This window comes from Megascapheus bottae, chromosome 13 (assembly GCF_031878675.1).
Source record: "Megascapheus bottae isolate mThoBot1 chromosome 13, mThoBot2.hap1, whole genome shotgun sequence".
In the NCBI taxonomy this organism is placed as follows: domain Eukaryota; kingdom Metazoa; phylum Chordata; class Mammalia; order Rodentia; family Geomyidae; genus Megascapheus; species Megascapheus bottae.
Genome location: NC_143521.1, coordinates 50,217,236 through 50,244,630, shown reverse-complemented (window position 1 = coordinate 50,244,630; position 27,395 = coordinate 50,217,236). Strand labels below are relative to the sequence as shown.

Below are 27,395 nucleotides of genomic sequence, written 5' to 3'. Positions count from 1 at the left end.
CTGCGCAGAATATGCTTAAGAAGAGTCATTTGAATATTTTTGTAAAAGAAATCATTTGAGCATTTTCTCTTCATTGCAACAGCATATTCTTCCAATCTCCAACCCACTTTCAAAAAAAAATGCCGGTGGAGGGAGACGGAGAGGAAAGCATATTTTCTAGAGTTAATAAGTATAATATTACTATGTAGGCATTAAAGTCTAATTCCAAAGGAGTAGCAGAAAAAAATCTCTGTTTGGATGAGTGCTATATATTTTATTTAGTTAGCTTTTAAAGCTTATAGTAACAGCCAGGGAGCTCAAGGCCATGGGGGATGTTAGAAAGCCTTTTGTCCTGTGTTGACTCCAAGCTGGAGAGGAAACAGCAGGTGTTCCTCCTTAATGAACTGTCCAGGAGCTCCTTAGAAGTGCAGCTTTCAATTATGTACCTATAGGTGAAACTGATTTAAAAAAATGTCAGATAAAGAAAGCAATTAAACCCACAATAAGAATCTGTTATAATACAAGATAATCACTGATGGCGATAATGAAGGTTACTTATGTGTGTTCTAATATTCCCAGAGTTTGGTAGACTTGTTTTTTCTCCTACTTAGGAAATAGCATTACACAGAGTTAAACCAAAAAATAAATTGCATACTTTTTCCATGTAACAATAAATTATGACATTTTTTCCTCTAAACATATGAAGTCATTATTGGGCATGATATAGTATTAGGATACAATTTGAAATTAATATCTTAGACAAGGTCCATGATATAGAATCATTGATAGGGTTTGTCACACTATTTTCTGAATAAAGGGGTGGACAGAAAGTAGGTTATCACTCCAGCTTCCTCTTTCTGGAAGAAGGTAATCCTTTGTAATTTTTCTGCCTCTTTCAGATTAACTTACAGATTCTTTGCATACTATGCTGAATTTCAAATCATCGGCATTCGTCTATCATGATTATGAGTGATAAGTCTTATAGGGCAAAATTCCTCAATGAATTGTTTGTGACCAAAAAATCATTATATTGTAGAGGGTTTCACAAACAGATTTTCATAAAGTTCACTTAGTAGGGACTCAGGTCAATAAATACTTACACAAACTTTTAAATAGAATTGTGAATCTCTAAATTCCTTTGTGGATAAAGCCCCATGTTTTGTATTTGGAGAAATATCAATATGAATAACAGAATTGCTGAGTTTTAAGATTCCTAAGTTACAGGCGCCTCCAAGATTCTATTCCCATTCCATTCCACCCCATCCCCAGATTCGCGATCTGATTAACACAGGTGTTGACCTTAGAAACTGCTAACACACACATTGGGGTAAATGTAGAGAAAAGGAGACTGAAGAGACTTCTCAGTAAAAGAGAAGAAAAGGGGTAACTCCTATAGGAGGTTCTTTTGGGATAAGTGTACTTTATTATTAAAGCACTAAAAGAGACAGCTTGGGATGGATGACAGGGTTAGTGAGAGGTTGAAGGACTTGGGTCATGTGGGAAGGTACATTTAGTCAGTAGGTACAGTGGATTACAGATGTATGGATGTAGCTAAGAAGTAGACAGTAAGTAACTGCTTTGATGAGACATAAAAATATGAAGACCAGAAATTTGGAGTAAGAAACAGTGGCTGGAAAGTGTTCAAGAAGCTAATAATTTGTGTGAAAAATAATATGTGTGACCCAAAGCCACGACAGTAGAACTGTTAAATAATGTTCATAACAGGTGTATCTGAAACTTCTTAGCTTGTACATATTGAGATCATATATGACATGGAAATTTGTCCTGTACATAATTATTTTCCACTCTGCAATGAACAGTTTCTATATTTTTAAATTATCCCATCAAGTACTGACTGTAATTATTATACGATCATACTGAACTATAGCCTAGCTGTCCTGTCCTCTTGTAGCAAATATTTATCTTGCTGAGATTGCCAACAATATGTGTCAATAGATCTATACCCTAAAAGCTCTAAACTCCCCTGGAAGAAAATATGGCACAAACATGGACTTATACTTCAGGGCTTTGCAGTGCAGAAAGACAGCACAATTTTACAGCATGGAAAAAATTCTGAGAGCTTTAGAGTCTAACATATTGCAAGCAATTTGAGTATTGTTCAAAAATCTAAAATTTTGGAGAAGACTAAACACAATTATACTGTAATCCATATCAAACATTAGCTATATTAGTACAGAAGAGGCTGCAAAAAATGACATAGAGAATAACATGACTAAAAAACATCTTAGAAATTATCCTGGAAATACTCCATTCGCATCATTTTAAAGTTTGAAATAAGTTCCAGTTGAACTCATAAAGCTTAAACAATAGGTAAAAATGGGTTGTCATATAATTGGAAGATTAGGCTGAATGATCATTTCGTTGTTTTCATCAAAAGTGAATCATTTGGAGTGGAGGAATTCAGTTGGCCTTTGTAAGGTAACTGAGAGTAGAGGAGAAGGAAAGTAATGCACTACTCAGCAGCTGGATACAAGTGGAAGTTAGTCAACATCTAGACAATAGCTTGAGTTGGAAAGCAAGCCAGTGAGTCTGTATTGAATGAGGAGGTGAATCAACTGACGTTTTTTCAAGTACCTGTTATGTACAGGTCAGGGACCATGCTTCGTATAGAATTTAACATCACCTGCAGTAGATTTGGTCTTCTTTGCTACCATGAGACCTTGTTTCTTATAAGTAGATTATTAGAAGTAAGTATTTCGCAAAGTGAAGGATCAGGAATCAGATACATAAATGATCCCCTTCCTACCACACACAAAATCTTCATTAGCTTCTTCAGAGCACATACTTCCTGTTGGAGGAGAAATGGGAATTGTTTGATACACAGTGTTTCAGGGCATGTAAGTCACCCATTTCTCCAGCACTTCCACCTCCAGGCCCCATCTGTATGGAAAATCAAAAGTCCATCCAGGTGAGGTCCACCAAGCCACACTCGTACAGAATTTCATGCATTCCATGATACTCTGATCCTGAAGACCACTGCATTCTGAAGTCAGAAAATATCCCTTATTAGTTTTGGTCACCAGTATTTAAAGCGATGGATAGGGTCGAGAGTTTGGCCAGTGGTAGAGTGCTTAGCATGCTCAAAAACCTGGGTTTGATTCCTTGGTTTCCATCTACAGAAAAAGCTAGAAGTGTGCTGTGTCTCAAGGGGTAGAGCACTAGCCTTGAGAAAGCCCAAAGACAGTGCCAAGTTCCTGAGTTCAAGGCCCCAAGACTGGCCAAAAAAATAATTGATGAACAACAGCCTCCATTGTAAAACTAAGTGAAGTCTACAAATCAGAGGCCATACACAATGCAACCGACTGAATCAGCACAGAGCTGGCAGCAAAGGTTAGCGAGTTAGCATACGTTAGAATATTCCCTGAAATTTGGTAAGCACTTACTACAAGTCCGCATTTTGTGTTCAGATTCACTTTGTGACTTGGACAGTCTCTCAACTTGAAACTCTGTTTAACGTCTTCCAAATAGGGCATCCCCAGCAATCAGAAGACCACATTCTCATGCCTTTCGCATGTAGTTGAAGTAGTCTCCATCTTAGGGTGAAAACACTGTTCCTCTCATAGCGTCCAAAACAAGCATTGCTTGTAGAATTTCTCTCTTGTTAGTAGAGTTTCCTACTTGCTCAAGTCAAAAATCCGAGTCTTCTTTCTCTCACATCCTCTATTCAGCTGAGAAGCAAATCCTGATAGCTTTACATTCAAAATGTTTCCAGAATCTCATCAGTTCTCAATATTTCAGCTGCCTCCTCCAAGCTACATACCACACTCACATTTCTGCATGGGTTTGCCAGGATTGGGGTTTAAACTCAGGATCCATGTGCTGCCCTTCCTTTTCTTGCTCAAGGCTGGCACTTTACCCCTTGAACCACCCCCCACCTCTAGCATTTTTAGTGATTAGTTGGAGAAAAGAATGGTATTGGTCTTTCCTATCCTGGTTAGCTTTGAACTATGATCTTCAGATCTCTCCCTCCTGAGGTTAGGATTGCAGGCATGAACTATTGGAATACAACATAGCTTTTGTTTGTTTGTTTTTGTTTGTGTCTGATTTAGCGTCTTTCCTATAGTTTTAAAATCAGCAGTGTGACCCCAATTAAATCATCCATTAGACCAGACTAGCAACCCTTCCAACCTCACACTGACCCCATAAAGAACAGTCATTCCCTCAAATGCTCCTACTTTCTCTGGCTCCCACACACCCTGGGTTCATCTCTGACTTACTGACTTCAGTCATTCTACTGGGCAACATTTGTTTCTCTTCCATCATCCTGTCTGTCAGGTATATTTCTACCTCAGAACCTTTGTATCTGCTGTGGAATACACTCTGTACATGTTGCAGAATATTTTCTCCCTAAGAGCTCACAAAGCTCACTTCCTTTCTTGTGAGTTTTACAAGGCTTTCACTGTCTGTTTCCCTAGTTTATTTGTCTCTATATTCGAATAACCTGGCATGGTGTATTGTTTACTTGCCAAGTCCAATGTGTTCCATGCACTAAACATAGGTCTGTGAGTGCCAGTTTGAAGGAATGTTTTAGGCTTTTCCTATGAAAAGTGCTTAGTCAGTTCAACTAGATGGCTTAATTATTCCTTGGTCATTTCTTACTTTTCAATACCGGGGTTTGAACTAGGAATCTCCAGCTTTAGGTGAGACACTAAGTATCTGCCTTGGTTTTAGCTGGTTATTTTGGAAATGGAGCCTCTGGGACTTTTCTGTCAAAGCTAGTCATGAACTACAATCCTCTGGAAGGCAGGCTTCTGATTTAGCTAGCATTGCAGGCATAAACCAATGCCCAAGTTCCTTCATCTCTCTCTCTCTCTCTTTTTTTTTACTAACATCTATTTTTTAAAATTTATTGTCCATTCACCGAGTAGAGGTATACATAGTATGGAAGTATTGTGTCAGCTTGTTATTATTGTCAAGGCAAAGTACAACAGACTGGGAGTTAAACAATAGAACTGCATTCTTACAAACAATTCTTGAAGCTGGGATCCTGAGATCGAGGGGCTGGCATAGTTGACACTTTCTGGGTATACACTCCCTCCTGGTGGCTTGTGGTATCCTGGAAGCCACCACCTGCAGAGGAATTCTGATTTCTGCTTTCATCTTAGTATTGGGTTTGCTATGGCAGCTATCTTTGTGTTCATAGTAACCCCAACTTTTTCTGTAAGCAGAGACAGGAGTCATGTTGGATTAGGATTCAGCCTAATCACCTAATTTTAATAGTATGATGCCCATCTAACTGGGCTGCTTTAACTTGTAATGACACAGTCTTCATAAAATTCAAAATCCAAGGTACTGGAAGTTAGCATGCCAACTGGGGACCTAATTCAACCCACAAGAGTCATTAATGTCAGTAATGATACCATTTTTCTTTTTGCTGGGATTTCAAAGTTCACAATACACTAAGCATGAATTTAGTCACATATTTCATGTGCTTACTTTGTGCTGTGGGCTTTGTCAGAGATAAGTAAATAGAATACAGCATGAGTCCTTGTGGGACTCATTATATATCGTAACAGAAGAAGACATCATGAAGTTCTGTGAGTTAGAAAATCACTCAGAAGTGAAGCAAGTGGAGACATAGTCCAAAAGAGAAATATACACATGACCTGAAATGTGAAATGGTCACCCCTCTGTGCAATACTTCAATACCAACAGCACAATCGTATTCTAACAAAACACTCAGAAAGCATGACTTGCCAGTTTTAATTATACAAAGCTTTCTTAGGTTTATTTTGCCAAATCCTTCAAATGAAATAGTTTCACCATTTAATTTAAATTTTAGTGGGGTTTCCAGAAGGGCACTTAATTGTTAAATAGTTCCAGCGATGAAATTTTGCTTCACAAAGCATTGTGCCATCTCTTTTTCCTTACCATTAAATTTGATCATATGCTTGTCATCCTGGCAGAACATCTTGATATACTTGAAGAAAATATTGTAGTAGAAATGAGTAACAACAACAGAAAAGCATTGTTCATTCTACTCTGAAGAGATTCCAAATACAAATGTTAGCAAGATTGGATTATACTGATTCATCATTAGCTCCCATCTCCCTGGAGTTGAAGCTACATCTGGGTTTGGCAAGGATGTATTATCACCAGACAGAGAAGGAACCATGTTGTCTCCCAGGAAGATATATGGCGTGGTGTACTATTAGGATTGGTTATGCTTAGGTTGCAGACTTTAAATCAATTTCTAAAACCTTTCTACAGATGTTGACTGCTTTAGGTCTGTAAATAGCATAGTATATTGTGAATTTCAGCTGATGAATATGGCTAGAAAAGAAAAACCTGCTAATCTATGGGACGGCAGGAAGCAGCACAAAGATGGAAAAAAAGATTGAAACTTGCTGAAATAATATGGTCTATTTAATGTCATCCTTAGAAGAAAATTCCCTTTAACACTGAAAACTTTTCTTAGGTTCGTTGTAGAATCTCAGTGGTTTGTAAGACTACGATTTTCTTTTGTGGCTATTATTATTTGATAAAGGAATAGATTCATTTGTGAAATGGAGTACAGACTGATAGTTTTTATTTCCTTAGGTAAAATATGGTTAGCTCTACTCTAGAAGTGATGCAAATACAATTTCTAAGATTTGTGAGTGATAGGATTGCTATGCCTTTACAAAGAATTTAGCAGTGGGAGATTTTATACTGTCATCAAAATCATAACTACAAACCTTCACAAGGCATGCCCTCTCAAATACGTAGCTGTTACTGTGACTTATTTTTGTTGTTATTGTTTTACTCATGGCCACAGTGAGATCAGTGAAACATGTATAAAGCCTTCATTTGGCAAGCATCTTGCCAACAGCAAACGTGAAATTAATAGGTAAATGATTTTAATGTGAAATTTAAGTTGCCCCTCAACTAGGAAGGATGAAAACCTGTGATCTGTGTGAGAAATGGAGGCCCTTACACGGTGGCATTTTTGTCACTTACTGGGAATTTTTATTCTTATTTTGTTCGTTACGTGGTTTTTGTTTTATATCTGCCCAATAGGTAGCCACTTCTTTTCATCAAATCTTTATATTACTTTGAAGATTTCTCCATCTATTCCTCAAGTTAACTTCAAATATCCAATGTTGTGGTGACCAATAGTTCATCTAAGCTTGCATGCTTCAATATAGAATTGATGAGAATGAACCCTACAAGTATCAGGAACAGGTTCATTCATTCAGACTTACCACGTGTCTGTGTCTCTCTTTCCCCTATCTGTCTCTCATTCTTCTTCTCTTCTCTGGCTCTTTCTTCTTCCCTTCCTCTGGATCCCTGTATCCCTCCCTGACTTGCAAGCATACCCACAGTCAGGCACCTCCCCAAACCAGAGGAGACAATTCCCTTGTACAGTCAGCTTTCGATCTACTGTGCAGCAGCCCAGAACTTCACTCTTTAATCATCTTATTCAAGTCTATGCAGTACTTAGGAGAGAAAATACTATCTAGATAAATTTCAAGTCTTTGGCTTACTTTAGAATAATCAGAGCATCCTATACATAAAACACATAATTTATACAAGGGCATAACAAGGAAGTAGGTGATTTCATTGAAGTATACATTCATTTCGGTGTAAGAACAGTGGGAGAAAAAATACAAATGTTACAGCTGGAGTCAGAGAGTAAGAAACTGGGAAATGGCAAACTGGGTTCAATAAAGTCTCAATGACTTTATGGTTTTCTCTCATGGGTTAGGATATAGTTAGAAGCAGAAAGGCAGAGTAGTGAGGTCAAAGGCACATGCCCAGTGTAGGAAGCTGAAAGGACTGAGGCAGGAATGGATCTGAGCTTAGTGATGACTGAGGAACATGAATGAAGGGATGATGCAAAGGTGGCAGGAACAGTGGCCCACTTTTCAGACTCTGGAAGGCTTGGTACAGTAGGTGCAGTGACTTCCTTCATGTTTAAAGAAGTTGCTTAGTGATACACTGCACTGGAGAGGTATAGGTAGGAAATACTGTTCTGTTATTCCATGTAAACATTACCCTGAGAGTAAAACTGAGAACTATTAGAAGGCTTTACTGTACAGACATCCTGAGCCATGAGATCTTTCCTTCACATGAAATGATAGCCCAAGTTTTATAACTGCTTAATACTTCTATACGGTGTTTAGATGTGGTACAGATTGGAACTTTTTTCCTGATGTGAGAGATTACTGAGGAAAATAAAACGGAAGTGAAAATTGCTAATGCTATATTGATTTAGGGGGGAAAGATTCTACGTTTTCCCTTTCTCTTGTACTATAAAATTACTGGGATAAGAAACTTGAATTCAGTAGGACTTTTTTTTCCCATAGATCATCTGATGTCTAGCAAATCTCCAAGCTCTTTATAGCAATATATCAGGGAATTCAGTGACATTTTCAGTGGCTACTGTTCACATTTATTTGTGCTTGTGCACACACACACAGCTTTGGTGATTAGAAAGTCTTTTATTAAAAGAAGTGTTGGGCAGAGCATTAAGGAATTACACTTGCCTTTTCTAAAAAGGCTACTGAAACCTTGACTCATTTTATTGTGTGCAGACACAAATAGGTTGTATTTAATTTCTTTCCACATGAGAGATAGCTCTTTTTTTGAGAACAGGCTTAAAATATTTCTAGAGGATGGAATCTTAAGGACTAAAGATTCAGAAGCTTGCTGCTGTAGGGGACATGGCATGGGAATGATACAATTTCTCATAAAGTTTAAAAGCATTTGGCTCAAGCAGCTACCTTTCAACTCAAGGCATTGGCATGCACTGTTCTCTCATTCATCATGGGTTCATTGAGTCATATCTAAAGCATCAAGTCATCAGACATTGGCAGAGAAGAAAGAAATGTAAAAACAATTATGAAAGTAAAGAAAGTAAGTAGAAACGTAATAGGGAAGTAGACCTTGTATGACTTTATAATCACAATTTGTAAGTGTGTATTGAACACTTACCATGCAGTCTTAGATGCTGGAATTGTTTATTTTGGAAGTTATCTTGGAATATTTACTGATAATTGAAATCTTGATAGTAGATATTATCGCTTGATGAAGCAAAAAGATCGTCATAATGGAACAGTTTCACACAAGATACAGGACTGAGGTGGAATTTTCAGTGTGGCAAGAGAACCCGGGGGAAAGACCTAAAACTGGAGGAGGAGAAAGGAATCGAATTATGAGATGATGAACTGAAAAGTCCATTGGTTTACCAGTCATTTCCTTGAGAGAGGAAAAGGAATCCCAAGTCAAAGGAAGTGCTCACTGGAAGAATGTGGTGTGCACAAAGGAAATTGTCCTTGGAGATGAAGGGACCCCAGACAGAGAAGATTGACAGCCATCTCCAGACAACAAGTAGAAAGACAAGGAAGAGGAAGGTTCTTGTGGGATATTTCCATTTTATGTTTTCTTGAAAGTTATCACAGGAAAAGAAAAGCACAGAATCAATCTAATTGATATGCAAATTTAACTTTCCTTCTCTGATTTTTTTTTTCATTTACCATACCTCTCATAATAAATAGAATGGCTTGGCCTTGGACTCTGAATTCCAATGTACTTAGGTTAGGATCCTGACCTAAGATGTGCCTGAGGAAGATTCAACAGCTAAAAATACAGAACATTTTCACCCCATCTCAGAATCCATTTTAGAATTACTAATAGAACTGCAAACTTTATTCTAAAAATAAATAAGAAAGATTAGAATGTTTTGCTATATAGCCAGCCAGCCAGCACCATGGAATTTTCCTTTCAAAAGAAATAATAGCGAAGTTTCATATCTACTTAACTGTATTAAGAATAAAAAGTCTCAAGTGAATCTTAAGGCTAGAATTTCAATTCAAGGAAAATTAGAATTTAAAGTGAGTAACTGATTTCAGAGCCAGTGGGACAAACAGCTGCTATTGTTGTTATTTTGATCATTCTCATTTAATGATACTTAAAAAAAATCATTTTGAAGAGAAATATTTTTAAGTTATTGAATGCTGACATTTTCTCAATTCTCTGTGTTCTGCTCCAACCCAGCCCCATCTAATGATCAGGAGCATCTAATACACAGAAATACTGTCACAATCCCTGCATGTTTTCTCTATTGCCTTTGTCAATCTTTCACACACTGAGATGTAGTTGCCTTTGCCCTGGAGACAGAACATAGGCTCTCTTCATATTTTCCATATGATTAGACCCTTTAATCGCATATCAAACACTTTCTTGATTTTTTTTTCTGTAGTAAGTGCATCCAGAGCAGGAGTAACTCAGAGAGCCCTGGTTTCTTTGATAGTCTCAGTGTTGCTAACATTCATGTTGGTTACTACCATCTCCTCACTTCTCTCCTGGCCATTCATTCAGAGAGCTGTACATCCAACATTATTTTTTATTTTTATTTTTATTTTTTTTGCCAGTCCTGGGCTTGAGCTCAGGGCCTGAGCACTGTCCTTGGACTTTCTCAAGGCTAGAGCTCTACCACTTGAGCCTCAGCACCACTTCCGGCTTTTTTCTATGTATGTGGTACCGAGGAATCGAACCCGGGTCTTCATGCATGCTAGGCAAGCACTTTAACCACTAGGCCAAACTCCCGTCCTACATCCAACATTATTACTAAATAATTTATTATTAAAATGATAAGCTGGCTTCTGCTTCTGAAATTCAATGGGCTTAAAGGCAACTCTTTCTAAAATTGCCACCTTTTTTCTATTGATATGCTTCCTTCAAAGAAACTATATTTCTTGTATGAGCAACATACTTTTAACTAGTCACTGCTGCTGTGGTGAGCTTAGGTTCATTTGAAGGATATTAACAAAGTTTTGAACTTAAATGTATTTCCCACAGATAAGAACTATATATGCCCAGAGAGGAATACATGTAAATATATGAAGAGTGTGAAAACAGGTATGGCCTAATGCCATGTCTTTTAGGTGCTGCTGTATTTTCTCCAGGGTATTGTTCATCCCCTGTAACTGGGCTCCCTTGTTGCTCTTATCTCTTGAGCCGCAGCACACTGAAGAGTTTGGAGCTTGGTTAGGATTCTGTACTTCAGGAACCAGGTAGAAATCATATACTGGATCTTCTCAATGTATACTTGTATATTTTTCTAGGAAAAGGCCCACACATTTCATATGAGTTTCCAAAAGTTCCATGTTCCCTTTTGCCTCATAAAATGAGTCATTGCTGAAGCAGAAAGGACTTTGCAGTTCTGTAAAATTCAAGTCAAGTAGAATTTCTGCCCACCCCTTATTGGTTTTGCAGCTTTGGACAAAATGAAGTGAGTCTCCAAGCTGGAGTTCTCAGGAGTTCCCTAAGGATGGCAAGGGAGGCTAAATGAGAGAAAGTATGCAAAGCTCAGAGCTACACTAAGTGCTTTATAAACAGGGAGACTTCTTTCTTTGTGCTTAAAAGTCATCATCCCTACCATAAAAGCATTATTCCATTTCCTTTCACGCATTCTCCATCAGAGATGGAGACCAGCTGCTCGGAGCTCAGTGTACAACTGTCTGTGCTCTTTAAGTACTTAAGCACATCCTCGCCTCTTTAACAACGGGTTAATTCCTTTGACCCTCTTTCGAAGACAGTTGTCAGCTCAAAATTTTCTCAGCAGTTTGCCCATTTTAAGGCAGTCTGTCTCTGGAGGTGAGCGGTAGAAAAGGAAGCCTGCTATGGGCAAATAATAACACAGCTAAGGCATAAGCATGGTTTGTGCTTTGGTGTGGTAGCCTAGATGGTTTCTATTTGGGGGTTCCCATCACCACTGGGCACTACCCTCACCTAGAAACTGGGTGTGAGTTATGAACAACAGCTAGCCATTAGGGGATGGATAACACAGAAAGGTATGAAGCAGCAAGAGTAGGAGTTTGGAAAAAGTGTTTGATTCTTTAAAATTTTATTGTCAGAGTGATGTCCAGAGGGGTTACAGTTACATGTGTAAGGTAGTAGATGCATTACTTCTTGAACATTGTTACCCCTTCTCATGTTTGTCTCCTACTTTCCCTCTCCCAGCTCTTCCCAAGTTATAAAGTTCATTTCCAACATGTTGTCTTGTGATTATCGCTGTTACATTGGTTTACCCTTTGTGCTTTGTCTCATCATCTTGTTTTCTCCTTTTCCTTCCTTAGTTCAAATAGACAAATGTATGTATATGCAATGCACTAGATACCAAAGTCAGATACAGCAACAACAGAGAATAAACCATATGGGCATTGGTGACGCAAGCCTGTAATCCTAGCTACTGAGAAGACTGAGATCTGAGGACTGCGGTTCAAAGCCAGCCCAGGCACAAAAGACCATGAGACTCTAATCTTCAATTAATCACCAGAAAAACAGAAATGGCACTGTAACAGGGTATTGCACTAGCCTTGAGCTGAAGAGCTCAGGGACAGCACCCAGGCTCAGAGTTCAAGCCCCACACCTGACAATAACAATAAAAAAAAGAAAGAACTTCACATAGTACATTAAACACAACAGCAATCATAAAAATAAACCTTTTGTTTCAATATCCTGGAGCTCATTTCACTTAGCCTCATCTTATATAGCTATATGCACATAGCTTTTGAGCTACTGTGATCCACTGCTACGAAAATCCTAGACTTATGCTAATTATTACAAATGAAGGAAACCATGTTTCTTTGGAAATTGTATCTAGGATTTCTGGTATGTGTAGAACCAAGAAGTGCCCAAAAGTCATATTCAGATCTAACCATCCTGTTATCTCTTAACATACAAAACTAACCTGTACCTGATATTAATGTACTTAGTGAATGTGGAAATCACAGGAAAGAAAAACTATCATTTAAAAATAAATAGTTGCACTAAAAAAGCCACTCAGCTTGTATCAGCTTTGTGTCAGGTAGGGAGTATTACAATCCTAATTTCAGGGCCAGTTAGTCTTGTTATTAATTGTATGACAAAAGGACGGACAGGAAACATTGATAAAACAAATGATGTTTGGAAAATCTGAATAATACCAAATAGCTCTTTATTTTATCAAATAAAATGGGAGGGGGTGAAATTAATTACCTCACAAATCAGTCTTCTAGATGCTTCATTGTTAATATTTTCCCAGAACAAAGGAAACAGAGAAAATTACGTAGAAAATTTTGGGCATCCGAGATCCCTGGAACAGTGAATTGCAGCAGTGAATTGTAGCAGAGCGTTGATCCTAATTTATGCTAACCTAATACCATTCTTTGGACAGACATCAAATCTTTTTTCTTGTTAGTCACACATTATCCACAAGATTCTGACTTCTGAAGTCTAGGAATAGCTACCCTTGAATCTTTGGTAAAAACTTGGAAGTGCAGCAACATTCCTTGTCAAATAGGGGAGGATCTGCTGTGTGTGAGGCTCCAGGACAGACAGGGGAGTCATGCTTCTGGTGAGCAAGGGAAAAGGGGTCATGCAGATGCAACTGACTTGAGAAAGAAAGGGGAGTTCTCACAAGGAGTTGGAGTGAATCAGTTAGTAGCAAACTGTGAGCTGCACTAACTGATCGGGCTTTATTTCAAATGGCACTATTTTAACAAGTCTATGCAATACTTTCTTGATATGTGTGTGGTGATCAGGTGAATCCCGGCATCCTCTCTTGATGTGGGGAGAAAAAGAAGAAAGTCATAGTTAGGAGGGTAGGAAGGACTGTGATTCCAGCAAAGACAGGTTTTGATTTCCTGGCAAGGGCAAAAGCACACACTTTCTGTCGATGTTGTGGGGAGAGCTTGTAGCAAAGAAAAGATCAGCATTTGTGCAAAAATCTAGCTAGGGTGAGAAACAACTCTTCAGAAAATATTAAAATCTGAAATATCTCCTCATAATTTCATTCTTATTCTGCGTGTGTGTGTGTGTGTGTGTGTGTGTGTGTGTGTGTGTGTGTGTGTGTGTTTGAGATGGGGCTTGAAGATCGGGCCTGGGCATTGTCCCTGAGATCTTCAGCTCAAGGCTACCACCCTACCCATGGAGCCACAGCCCCACTTCCTGTTTTCTAGTGATTAATTGGAGATAAGAGTCTCATGGTCTTTAGTGACTGGGCTGACTTTGAACCTTGATCCTCAGATCTCAGCCTCCTAAGTAGCTAGGATTACAGGTATGAGCCACCACGCCCGCTTCATTCTTATTTTTATATACTGTGCGTATCTCTCTCTTTTATCTCTCCTTTACATGGACACACATACACACACACACACACACACACACACACACACACACACACACACAGTAAACTTGAGAACAGAGGGTTTTCAGCAATCTTACTCACCAAAGAGAAAAAAAGCAGAGGAAGAAAACAAAGAACCATGAGCATTAGAGACACCATATATCTTCCTTAGGTGGAAAATATTAAATGTGAATGGGAAAGAAGAAAAGATGGGTCAAAATGAATTGAAAGTGTCATATTTTTATCAATGGAATCACAACATAGCCACAACTGGCCCCCAGGACACACAGCGGTCACTCTATGCCTAGCTTCTTAACTTGTTATTTATTGTCTTTCTCACATATTTCTGAAATGAGCCATTTTCTCATTCCTTCAAAAATATTACTGTACTAATGTGTGCATAGGGCAGATGTTTGTTGATATTAAGTACAACTTTTAGTTTTTTTTAAGTCTGCACTTTTATGTGAGCCAATGGCTACAGTTCTTTAAAGAATGATTTATTTTTTTGCAATTAGTGTCATATCAGCAGTGTTGGAGAAAAGCAACAATTCTATCTTATTTCTAGAATTGCTTTCAATATTGAGTTTTTATGGAATTATGAAGATTCATTGTTCTTTTGATAATTAGATTAATTGCCTTTGGTTTATAGATAATAATTAAAAGCAATTAAAGCAATTGCTTTTGACTAAAGTAACTTTTCATTATAGAAATTTTAAGTCTACAAATACCCAGACAATGTAAGGAAGTAAGGTAGACTTAATAACCATTAAAGTCCAACTGATTTTTTTCTTTTTGCAGAATTTCCTTCATGTTTAAATGTTTGAATGTCTTTATTCAGACAGAGTCTTAGAAACTAGGGACCTCATGCTGAATTTGTTTTGTAATTTGCAAAGAAATAATGCATTTCCTAATTTGGTTTTATTTAAAGCCTGGAAAGAGAACACAAGTGGTATGCTAGACACACTAGCAACAATTTTAAAATGCTGACAATCAGAATTAGAAACATCACAGCAAAAACACAAGACATATAAAAGCTACAATATTTACACAGAAAAAAATGAAACCATTTGCTGTACCTTGTTGCTCAGTAAGCTACAATACAGCGCAAGATCTTCTATGAGTTCGGCATTTATGTATTTTGGGGGAAGCAGGCTTAACCTGACTGAAGTTTTTTAGAGGTGACCGCAACATGTGCAATGGAATCATCTATTTTTGTAATACAAGTAATCTACAAACTTGGTCAAATGTAGAAACTTTAGAATATGCATGTGTGTAGATTTACATATATATATTATATATATACATGCATGCTTTGACATTTTCTTCCCAACTCATATCCTTTTCTTTGATATTTAAGCCACTGGACATCCTGAATCAGGCACCTAAGCCACTGCTGACCTCAGGATTCCACTCTGCTTTAAGAACAGCAGTTGTGCTGAGTGTATCTCTGCAATTCTCAAGAAGATTTTTTCCCCATCAGCAGCTGTCACTCAGTGCCATTTATTGTGGATTCCTCTGTGGGAGAACAAACAAATTCTCACACCTCACATCTCTCCCTTCCTCCTATGCTGTGCATTGAACCCACCGACTGTTATTTATTTTCTAATGCTTAAGCATAAAGAAATCTTAGTTGTGCATTACTTACTGTAATTGATCTTACACATTCAACTAAATTGCTTTATAATTCATTACAATAACCTTTTCATTATATTTGCAAGTTTGTCTGATGTATTTTAATAAAAAGATACTGGATGAAAATAATCAGCTGCTGTAAAGTATTCTATTTATATTAAGCATACGAATGGATTAGTATTAGATAACAATTTCCGAATTCTCCTAGATTCCAATCTTTAAATCATGTCTGGACCATGAAAGACATTGCTTTGATTAGCCCTACCTAGCTGCAAAGTTATTATCGATAAATCACTTGGAGTAAAGAATACAAAAAGTTGTGCTGTTTGCAGTTCTTTTTTCTTTTTCTCTTTTCTTGGTTTATGTCCTTTTGTCACTGTTTTTGATTTCTGTACCCTTTCCCATATATAAGTTTATCTGATTTGAGCAGGGGAAGGAGAGGCACAGAAACAGTTGGACAAAGGGTAAATGAATTCAGCAGTGATACTCACTAGAATTGGGCAAGAGGAAGTCATGAAGGGAAAAACTAGAAGAAGATGTAGGAGGGGGTGACCCTGTTCCAAAACAAATGTACCCATTCCCTGACTTATGTAACTGCAACCACTCTGTATATCACTTTTACAATAAAAATTAAATTTAAAATACTGTAGAAAAATAAATGTCAGTTGAGGTTTTGTCTTAGCAACTTTACAAAGCATTTTCTAGCTGATTATTTTTCTGAAAAAAAAATCTCTATAATTGTCTCATGAGCAGCTGTGGGGAGCTACTATATACTTGTAACATGGATAACACAGGAAGAAGGAGAGAAGGAGGTACAGAGTTGAAATTGCTAATTCAAATAGCATAAAAAATATGCTGATTTTTTTTAAAGTCCAGTTAAATCAGACAGTTTCTTTTATGGATGGTTTCTTTTGTGAGTAATGTAACTAAAAGAAACACTACAAGTCAGGAAAAGATCTACTGAATTTCACAAAGGTTTATAAAATGCTGAAATCATACAAAATGAAAGTTATTCATACTTTGTAGGTTAATCTCTTAGTATTATACACATACATGGAACATGTATTAAAATTATTTTATCAAAGGATGTTCTTCACAAAGATGTATTGAGACTGAGCAGTACACTCAAAGGCCTTCAATCTGCTGGGGTTAATTATCTGTGTAAAATGACGAATTACAATTTGTCCATATATCATTTTATGCACTACCTTTGTAGCAAATTGATTTAAGTGCTTTTTTGGAGCAGTTATTGGGCTGGATTGATTCAAAGGCTACTAGATTGGCTTACACAGCAAAACTGTGTCTGGGTTTATTCTGGCATCCAAATAGAATTTTAAGCAAATGGAAGGGTTGCGAGTATTGGAATGGAGTTCTTCATCAACTTAAACTGTGAAATGTTATGACGTGCATTATTAAAAGAGTTTCTGTGAAGTATGATGGGTTAAGATATTTATTGACAACTGGCACAGAAAGAAAGCATCTGAGTGGCATTCAAATTGTAAAGTCAATTTTATCTCATTGAAATGACATCCTTTGACAGGATCAAGGTAGAAAATGGACAGTGTTCTAATTGAAAAACTTTGTGATGCACTAATCTGCATCATTTTAGTTGCACCCAAAGGGAAAAAAAAGAAGAAATGATACAAAGTGGATAGATATGAAGGCTATGTGTCATGTATATTCTGGGAGAAAAATGAATTTGTACTTTCTTCTCATATAAATTGCAAGCATCTTTTGCAAACACAACAAATCCAGCCTGTGTTATTTTATGTTTAGATAATATAATATAATATAACTAAAGCAATTAAAGCAATGTGTCAGAGTCCTAAGCTGTTCCTGCACATTATATAAAAGAAGAACATTAGGAATGTTGAGAAATGAGAGATATTCAGCTCTCAATCTTTCATGTTCCTCTAGTTGCTTGTATGCCCTCCATCTTCTATGATTTCTTCCTCTTATTCATACTTCTTTTATCCACCTCTCTCACAGCCATATTTTTTCTCTTTAACCTCTTACTTTCTCACTTTTTCATTGTTCTTCTCTGTCTTCCATACCATTCTCTGTCATTTTTTGAATTCTCTATTAAAATGCTGTCTGTGGTGGCATTTCCTTTCTGGCCTTCAATGTAGATGCAGGCTACCTGCCTTTGTTCTTTACATGGACCTGTCTTCTGTACCAGCCCAGTAGATAGGATGTGGGGGGAGAGGATTGAGTTCTGAGATGCATACCCCAGGACTACCAATTCATGAGAGTCTGCTCATAACTACTCATCAGATTTTGAACCAGGAGTTGTCTTTCAGATTCTGTATCTGTAGCTCTTTTATACATATTCTCCTGAAGGCATGATCTCAGAAACTGTGGCTTTGAATTCCTTCAAAATATTTGCTAGCTGCATAATCAAGGATGATTTATTCTCTTAATGGAAACATTGTCTTAGATTTGCCTTTCAAATATTACAAAATGGCTTTTTACATTCAGGACATCCTGACATGCCCGGATTTGGGTTATGAACTTTTCAATGCTGTTTTGTAATTCAAAACTGAATGTGATGAATTTAAATTTTCTGAATTTAAAGTGTCTCTTAATATAACTGAAAGCTTACTGAGGTTCGTTTTAAGTGTTTATTGGTAATGACAGCAATAGAATTTGCAAATATATTTAAATGAGAAAATGTTTGTCTGAAAATATGCTTTGTGGGTATGATTGGTGCACTAGTTCTTCAAGTATAAACTTCCAATATCTTGTTTTGTTTTCTTGTGTATTTCCACATTAAAATGAGAATATATATTACTTAACAAATATTATTATGTGAATGTCTCATATAATTTTTCCAAAAGCTTTAGAACATGTGTTTTAAATGTTAGCCTAGTACAAAGGTTGGGACACTGAAGCTTAGCAAAGTTTTTAAAAAAATTATCTCAAGGTCATAGTGCTGATAAATGACATATCCATTGTAGTACTTCTAGTCCAAACCCTTCAGGTTCACCACAGAAGGAACAGACAGCAATATGCAGAACTGCACAGTTATAATTGGCACATTTAGCAACATTGGAAACTACTTTCCAGAAGCTCAGTACATGTGGCAACCAAGCTTTGGCAGGTGGTGGGGAGCTTAGGAGAGGCCCCTTTGCTTGCACAAGTCACACAGCCATTCAGAGGGAGACAGTGATCCCTATGCCCTGGTTTGAATGACTCTTAAACCCATGTTTGGCCCTCTTTGTTCTCTTTTTCCATGAAGCCTTGATCATTTTACTTGGTGTGTGTCACAATGTGATTCCTGTAAGAAATAGTGACTTTTTAAAATTTACTTGTATTTTTGTATAAAGGTGATGTCACCTCTACAAAGGGGTTACAGTTATACAAGTAAGGTAATGAGTACATTTCTTGTGGAACATTTGTACCCCATTCCTCTTTTTGTCTCCCACTTTCCTTCTCACCCCCTTTCCTGCCTCTCCCCCACCAGTTATACAGTTCATTTCTGGGAATCCCTGTTGCATCTGTTCACCCTTTGTCTTTTGTTTCTGTATTTTATTATTCCCCTTTCCTCACCCAATCAGAAAAATGTCTATACATGACACAGGGTACCAGAATCCAAACCCAGGGACTACAGGGGAGAAAACAAAGGGAAAAAGATAGAATTTTATACAGTACATTAAATACAACATCATCAGCATCAACAATAAAAAAAAATCTCTCTTTTTCCACATCTTGGAGTTCAAGCATTATTTTATATGGTCGTATGAATACACCTATTGAGCTACTGTGATCTGCTTGAGTTATCCTAGATACATACTGATTGTTTCAAATGTGGGAAATCATGGAACCTGTGTTTGGTTGGGTCTAATATTTTATAGAGAAAGTAAAGATGGATAATAAAGCATTTTCTTACATCTCGAAACCACTCCCAACTCACAGGAGATCCCTTCCCCAACCTCCCTAAAGTTTTGCGAACATCTGCCTTTCATATTAAATTCATCTTTCTGTAGTCTAAATCTCTTACCCCACTCAATTATTTGGATATCCAAACTACATAGAAACCTGGATTTTTCCATGAAATGTATTATTTGATTAGAAATCAGGATAAAAAACAATTTCCTTATATAAATAATATACTTTTATGACATGAGGAATTTATACCATGATGATATTTACCTGTAGGGTTATTGTTTCTTATCTAGATTTATGTTTCTCTCCTTCTTAAAAGTGAAAATCTGAGCCACTACTCATTTATCATTACTCAGTAGTTTCCAAAGATGATAGTTCATGGAAGTACAGATTTATAGTATTCTCGGTCAGACTCTAAGAGAGGTTAAACTGTGGAGGAAAATAAAATTACCAGTAATTAAATTTACAGGCAGGAATGCCATCTACAGCAAATTTATTGCTTCATAGTAAAAGATAGTTTAGACACTTTCACATAAAGTAAATCCATTTTTACATGATATAGGTATTATACATTGCTGTTTCAATTTATATAATTAAAATGATATCATTGCACTCTAAGGTTAATGGGATACTCAACGAGAAACCATACGTTGTGGGTAATAAAATCGCAGCACTGCAGCCTTGATTCTTGTTAAATGCTGATGTGGTGTTTCAGCTTCAGATCTGGCAGATGACATTCTACCTTCTAAAATCCTGGCAGACACCAATCAGAAGGAAAGAATAGTTCTGAAAGGTGTCCGAAATTTTTAGAAATAAAAAGATTAAAAAACCATAAAGAATGCTTAGCACATAAACACATTTTACACATTAGGTTCACATGTACACCTTCCTTTCCTCCTTTTCTTCCTTTTCTTCCTTCTCCTCCTCCTCCTCCTATTTTTTGATAAGAATAATATAGATTATATCAAATGAAGTATCTGAATATATATATTTAATTTTAGTGTGCATGTATGTGTGTGTGAGTGTATGTGTGTATACAATGATGGCTTTGCTCATGCTTCACTTTTTTCCTCCAGTTGGGGTTGACATCATTCAACTGTTCACACATGTGCAAATGCCCCATGTATTAACCAGATGAAAACTAGATGATTCCACTTATTGAGATGGTCCGGTAGGCTGCTGTTACAGGATAGAAAACTATAAGCATAACAGCTAGCTGGCAAACTGGGTCAAATAGAGACTTCATAAAATATTACAGATTCTGCCTAGTATTTCCAGAATATATCCCAAACATCTGTTTCCCCAAAGACTCTCTCTAGAGAATTCTTCTGGATGATTCTTAGGTTGTACTTTGAAACTGCATTTGCAGGATGATTGAATGACAATTCCAGAAAGCCAGACCTCTAATGAAGCTACTGTTAGCAATATGAGACAGTATGCTTATGGTATAGCATTTTATGCTTTGTGGAACAATAAGTGAAATTCAAATCCCAGCTGCATAGCATTCTAAAATCATGACCACGGGTAAATTTTGAAATCTTTGTAAGCCTCAAGTCCTCATCTCCAAAATGAGAATCAAAGAGTATATCTTGACATGATTGTAAGAACAAGTCTGACAGTGTGTGCTTTCTTCCCCTCAGTGGGTTGGTCAGTAAATGTTAGCTTTGAGTATTATCTTATTTATTTAATTTCCAGGTATACTTGAATGCCAACAGAATATTATGTGTATTGACATTATGCTGGAAGAAAATGTTTTTCAATACTTTCTACTAAGTCTTAGGAGTACTGGTATTCAGGTGTCTTAGAGATCAGAAGAAAAATAAGTGTCTACTTTTCCTATGTTCAGGAAAATGTTAGATGCTCAGTACTAGAAGTTGATGCAGGATCCCAGTAATTTAAAAAATCAATACAAAAGCAACCCCAATGATATCTAAAGAGAGCCCATTCATAGATATGACAAAGAATGACCAAAATACCTCATCTATAAAATAATACACAAAGACCTGGAGAAGAAAATACATATGGAGAAGTAATAGTATATGTAACAAGAAAGTCACTTCAGTTGGTGGCAATAGCATAGCATAGAGGAAACAGACCGGCCAGGAGGGATGGTTCATGACTTTATGCTCAGCTGTTTGAAAGGATCATGGTTAAGAGACTATCCTAGGCACAGTTCTTGTGAAATCCTATTGGAAACACAAACTAAATTGGAAAAGGGTATGTGTAGCCTAAGTAGTAAAATGGTTGTCTAGACAGTGGTGATATGAGATTCTTTACTCTCAACCAGTGTGATTGTGAATTTGTGGTCCTGGGATTGGCCATAAGAGCTCTTGTCAATGTGATTCTCCCAGGCCTTTGTCCTTCCAGGAGCATAAATAACAACAATGCAAATTCTTCCCTCTTTGATAACTGCTTTACTTTGAGGTCATTCATTTCTTTGCTGAGGTGATTAGCTTCCAATGGAAAAGACTGTTTAGCCAGTCTCACTACCCTGCCTTCTCAGAGAAGCATGAAGTAGCCTTAGCCGGGTGTGGTGGCTCACACCTGTAATCCTAGCTGCTCAAGAGGCTGAGATCTAAGGATCGCTTATCTCCAATTAACCACCAGAAAACCAGAGTGGCACTGTGGCTCAAGGGGTAGGGTAGTAGCCTTGAGCTGAAGAGCTCAGGGACAGTATCCAGGCCCAGAGCTCAAGCCCCCTAACAACCAATAAAAAAAAGAATCAAGTAGCCTTTCGAGTTCAAGGAGTTCATTGTTGCTGTTTTTTGTATAATGCTGAAGAAAATTCTATATGATGACTAAGCATTTGTCCATAAGCCCTTAGCCAGTTGAGTCGGATTGTCTCATTAATGTACATATCATTTCCCCACTTTTTAGTTGGTTCTTTCCTTACTTAGAAAACTCAAGTGGTTCCAAGTTCATTCCAGAACAGCAGTCACGTTTACTTGCCCTGAAGACCTTATATTTGGGACTGGCGCAACTCCCAACTCTATTGCTTAATGTTCTCCAAAAAAATTACCTTGTGCACAAGAGACTCACCAACTGTCAGAGACACCATCCAACTCTTCTCCTCTGGTCACTAACCCTGCCTGCTCTGAAATTCAATTTCCAGATTAATCTTCCTAAAAATCTACTCCAATCACGCCATTCCTTTCCCCTGAAACAATTTTTTTACACTCTATTGCCTAGTGACGTAATTCCAGACTCCTCTCTTGTCAGCTCCATCCAGCTAATAGCTCCGAATCATTTTGCTCATTCTACACAGTTCACAAAACAATCTCTTTCTATTAGCAATGCTGCCAGTGCCTTCAGAGATCTTTACAGAATAGAGCCAGCGCACATGAGGCCGATGGCTGATCCACAGTGTATAAGCAATCAACTAGGCTGTTTTCTGCTTACCTGATCTTTTTCGTTGGTTGTGGGGCTTGAACTCTGGGTGTGGTAAAAGCTCTTTTATTTATGGTTTGTTTTTTTTTTTTTGGTCCCAGTACTCAAGGGCCCACACTTCAGGGACATGTGGTCTCTTGGCTTTTGCATTAAATGCTGGCACATTACCACTTGAGCCATAGCCCCACTTCCAGCTTTTGGGTGGTCAAATGGAGATGAGAGTCACAATCTTTTCTGCCCAAGCTGACTTTCAGCTATGATCCTCAGATCTCATCCTCCTTTTAGCTAGCTGATAGGCATGAGCCACTATCACATTCTGTGCCCATCATTTTTTAAACACCATAGTAGTATAAACAAACCAAATCCACCTAACAGTTTTACAAAGCACACCTATTGTGCCATTTCACAGTTGAAGAAACCAAGACACAGAACTGATATCACATAGTTGATAGACAGCAGTGCTGAAGTTATTCTCAGGGAATCTGGGTCTCCTAACTGTATGCTTCTAATTGCTCTGGAATTATGCTTTTTTTCCCCCTACTATTCAGGACCTATTACCCTCTTCCTCAGCACTAAAGGCAGAGGAATTCTGTGTGTAAACACTTTTCAACAAGTTCCAAAAAAGATCTACTTCTATCTGGAACATGGCCTTTGTCAACCACCCTCCAATGATTTGAGAAATATGTCTCTCCACTATATGGAAAGATTTTTCAAAATCATAAACATTACACCTCAAAATGGCTCTCCCAACTGCCCATTGTTATCTATAGTCCCTCTTTTCTAACTTTTGACTCCTGTTTGTCCCTTATCTGATCTATTTTACATGTAAATCACCTAACGTGCTTTAGTTTTTCACGTAGCACTCATACTACTTTTGAAGCTTCGTTTTCTTTCCTGTGAAATCGAGAGAACACACTTATTTTACAAGAGGGTCACAAGGATGAAAGCAAGTACACTTTAATTGGGAGAAAGTATTTTTAAAACCTTAGCTATGGCAATTGATTGGTACAGAAAATATGTCAGGTTGTTCTTTCCTTTGTAAACACTTTATTGGAGGGCCTGGGATCATGATGCCTGCCTGAATCATCTAGGCACTAAATCTGAGACTTCATAGCACTCGTCTCGGGAGCTTGGGGCAGAAGCCACAAAGTACTATTCCGAGGGGAATAAATGGCTTTGAGCCTGACAAATGTTCTTTCATTTGCTAAGAGACAAGATTGGGGAATACTAGCCAGAGAAAGCTTTTCTGTACCCTAGGATTCTTCCAAAGGTAATCCAAAAGATTAAAATGAATTCAGGACTGGTGATCCGACTGCCTTTCAGTGTTTGTCAGGAATGTTTCAGTGAGCCATTTAAAGTCACAGGGTTGAGAAAGTAACTCCACAATGGGGCCAGGAAAAACAGGACAGAGCTGAGGTTGCAGGTGGAAACTGAAGCAGCCCAAACTGTGGGAAGGCTGGGAAGGCTAGGAACAGCCAGGGTTTGAAGTGCATATGGCTGCCATTTTTACCCACCCGGAAGCTCTGAAGCATTCTTTGAAAAGAAATGGAAGGCTAAGATTAGAAAACATGAGGCTGGCAAGGAAACAGAGAAACAATGTGACTTACGGTTTACAGGGAGCGTGATAGAACATAAATGCTTGAATTCAATCATTTCTTCCTCCTCATTTCTTACTGTTTCTGATTTTTCTCTCTCCAATCTCTGAAGTCTCTTCAAAGTACATCATGCTTTTAAAAAGATATATATTGTTAAATATTCCTAACTCAATGTCATTTTAAAAAGGAAGGAAGTCAGTCTAAGTCAATGACAAGCTGGAGAAATAAGCAATCTTTAAGGAAATGAAGTTTTATTACTCACAGGGATGTTTAGGAACTATTGAAAGCAGTATAAAGCTACATGGCTCAGGAAATGGATGCCTGCCTTAACTCCAACATAAGCACAAATGGTAAATTTACAACTTGATAGAGGACATTTTCAGGGGCTTGCAAAAGACCTTCTGTCTAAATAATTCACATTTCTTTACAAGTTGCTTCGTGAACTTGTTTTTATTGGAACATTGAGGATATGGAGATATAAAAGCAAATCTTACTTGTACAGAATTTTGGTGCTAATGAGGTCAAGACCACACACTAAATCTCCACAGCTGTCAATTTTCTCTTGTGCTCCTGTGTGGCTACAAGTGTGTGAATTGCAAGCACTGTGTCTTGGCAGCTTTGTGAGAAGGAGGTGGTAGATACATCTCTCCAGTTCCTTTTCCCATATTGGAAAATGGCTCTACTTTCATCTGCTACAAACCCATGGTCAGTAACTTCATCTATTTTGTGAAAATCAGTTATCATAGTAAGACTTATTTTACTACTACCATTGCCAATTGGGGCATTTCTTTGATATTTCAACTTTCTGCTATATGATAATGCTTTTAGAAAAAAAACTAAAATTTTCTGTTTTTATTTTTTAACGTCTATATCTTATTTCTCACTTGTTAAAGCTAATAGTACCATGTGAGCGAGCTTGTAGAATTATCTGTCTCTGGAATCTCAATGAAAAAAAAATAACGATCAATTCCATAACTAGTCATTTTTGCGAACTTCTCATCTCAACTCAGAGTGCTTTTCTCCTTGATTAAAATGTATTTTTCAATTAAATTAAAATGTGAATATAGACACTGTGCGTTTATGGTTATAATAGAATTATTTAAAGAAGGTTTTAAATCAGCCTACTATTAATATTTCATATTGGAACTTGGTTTTATGGTTGGGCTGGCGCTGCCATGTTCCATTTTCAAGATTACTTAAAGTGCTGTGGAAACATAATCACACTTCCAAGGTTTTATCACCTTTTACTCAACCTTCTCTAAGAATCTAATTTATGCCAGTGATTTTGGAGAAATATCAGGAACAAAAGCAACAGTTATGGGCAACTTACTGTTTATTTTAAAGTAATGTTTCATATTGCGGAATTGAAGCAACTCTAAAAGAGCGCTACATTTTATAATCAATTATAAAGTTAGAGATATGGTAATATAGCAATACTTTAGTAAAATAATTAGGATATAAACTACTTTTATCTGGAAAGAATGGAAAATATGTTTTTTATTAAGCACATCTGTATCCTATAGCTTTGTGTATTTTCCCAAGTTTTTAGATTTCTATTAATTGCTATGAACATAATTGTGATATTTTCTTTTTCTGTTGTTGCATTGATGAAATCCTACCAGTTTACAATTCTGTTAGAGCAATTTTAAAGTAAAATCTTACAATGTAAGCTCTCTCTCTTTTTTTTGTCTTAGTGATCTCAGTGAAAATCAAATTCAGGCCATTCCAAGGAAGGCTTTCCGGGGGGCAGTTGACATTAAAAATTTGTAAGTATATATTTTTTCTTCAATTTATGATAATTTTAAGTTATGAAGTCTTTTAAAAGTCAAGTTTATATTTTTAAAACATTCCAGGAAAAATGTGGTGATATATTTATATTTGTCCTTGCTTCTAAGATATCATAATGGTGATAGAGATATATATATATATATATATATATATATTTATTTATTTATATAGGATTCCATTTGAAAAGACTCTTATTTAGAAAAATATGGAAACCATTTTATTTTTACAAAATTCATTCTTAAAATCTTTAGAAATCGAATGGAACAATTTTCTAAAATGTATTCAATACATTTCTCTTGCCTTGCGCTGATTTATTTCGGTCCCTTTTCTGTTGCTATTGGTGTTTATTGGAAGTGCAGAAATGAACAATTGTTCAGAAAAGTCTAGCTAAAGTTTTTTTGTTAGCAATATCTCAAACAGGTCCCTGCAGATTTTGAGTTTTAAGAGCTTTTAGGTAAACATTTTCAATAAACTTCAAGGTCTCAGAATGATAAAATTATGATTTCCTGTTCTAGCCTTTTTATCACATCTTTTTCCTTCCCATTTCCTTAAAGATGTGTATATCATCTCATAAAAAGAAAATAAAGTACATTGTTGATAAATCGTTACTCTGGTTTCACCTATAGCTCTTAAGTTATCCATTGGATTTAGGTCCTCAATGACAGTCCTCTGATTGCTCAAAACATATGTTTACAGATGTTAATAGAGCATAGTAGTCTTTAAAAATTGCTTTCTTCAGTGAACACTGAACATTAGGGTGTATTTTTTTTCTCTTAGCTTTTGCAATAGTTGTGGACAAAGAAAAGCTCCCATATGCTGATCATAATGTAATAATTCTTAACCAATAATAAACACAGCAGGTACTTTTTGGAAGAATTAACTTATATTCAATACTCCATAGTGGAATCCAGTGTTCTTTCTTCCAGTAGCTAAAGTGAGACAGATGTTTTCCCTGTCAAAGACGACTTGTGTTTAGAAAGCCACAGATATCTGCCTTTATCTCTTTTCTTCAGTAT

At 36.9% G+C, this 27,395-nt stretch overlaps 1 protein-coding gene across 2 annotated transcripts in view; it reads left to right on the top strand.

Moving 5' to 3' along the window:
• Positions 1 to 27,395, top strand: part of Slit2 (slit guidance ligand 2) — a 313,542-nt gene that overhangs the window by 161,378 nt on the left and 124,769 nt on the right. For both annotated transcript variants that reach the window (XM_090343777.1, XM_090343776.1), the window contains exon 5: positions 26,286 to 26,357. In XM_090343777.1, coding sequence (XP_090199903.1) covers positions 26,286 to 26,357 — 72 coding nt within the window. The remainder of the gene's footprint in view (positions 1 to 26,285; positions 26,358 to 27,395) is intronic.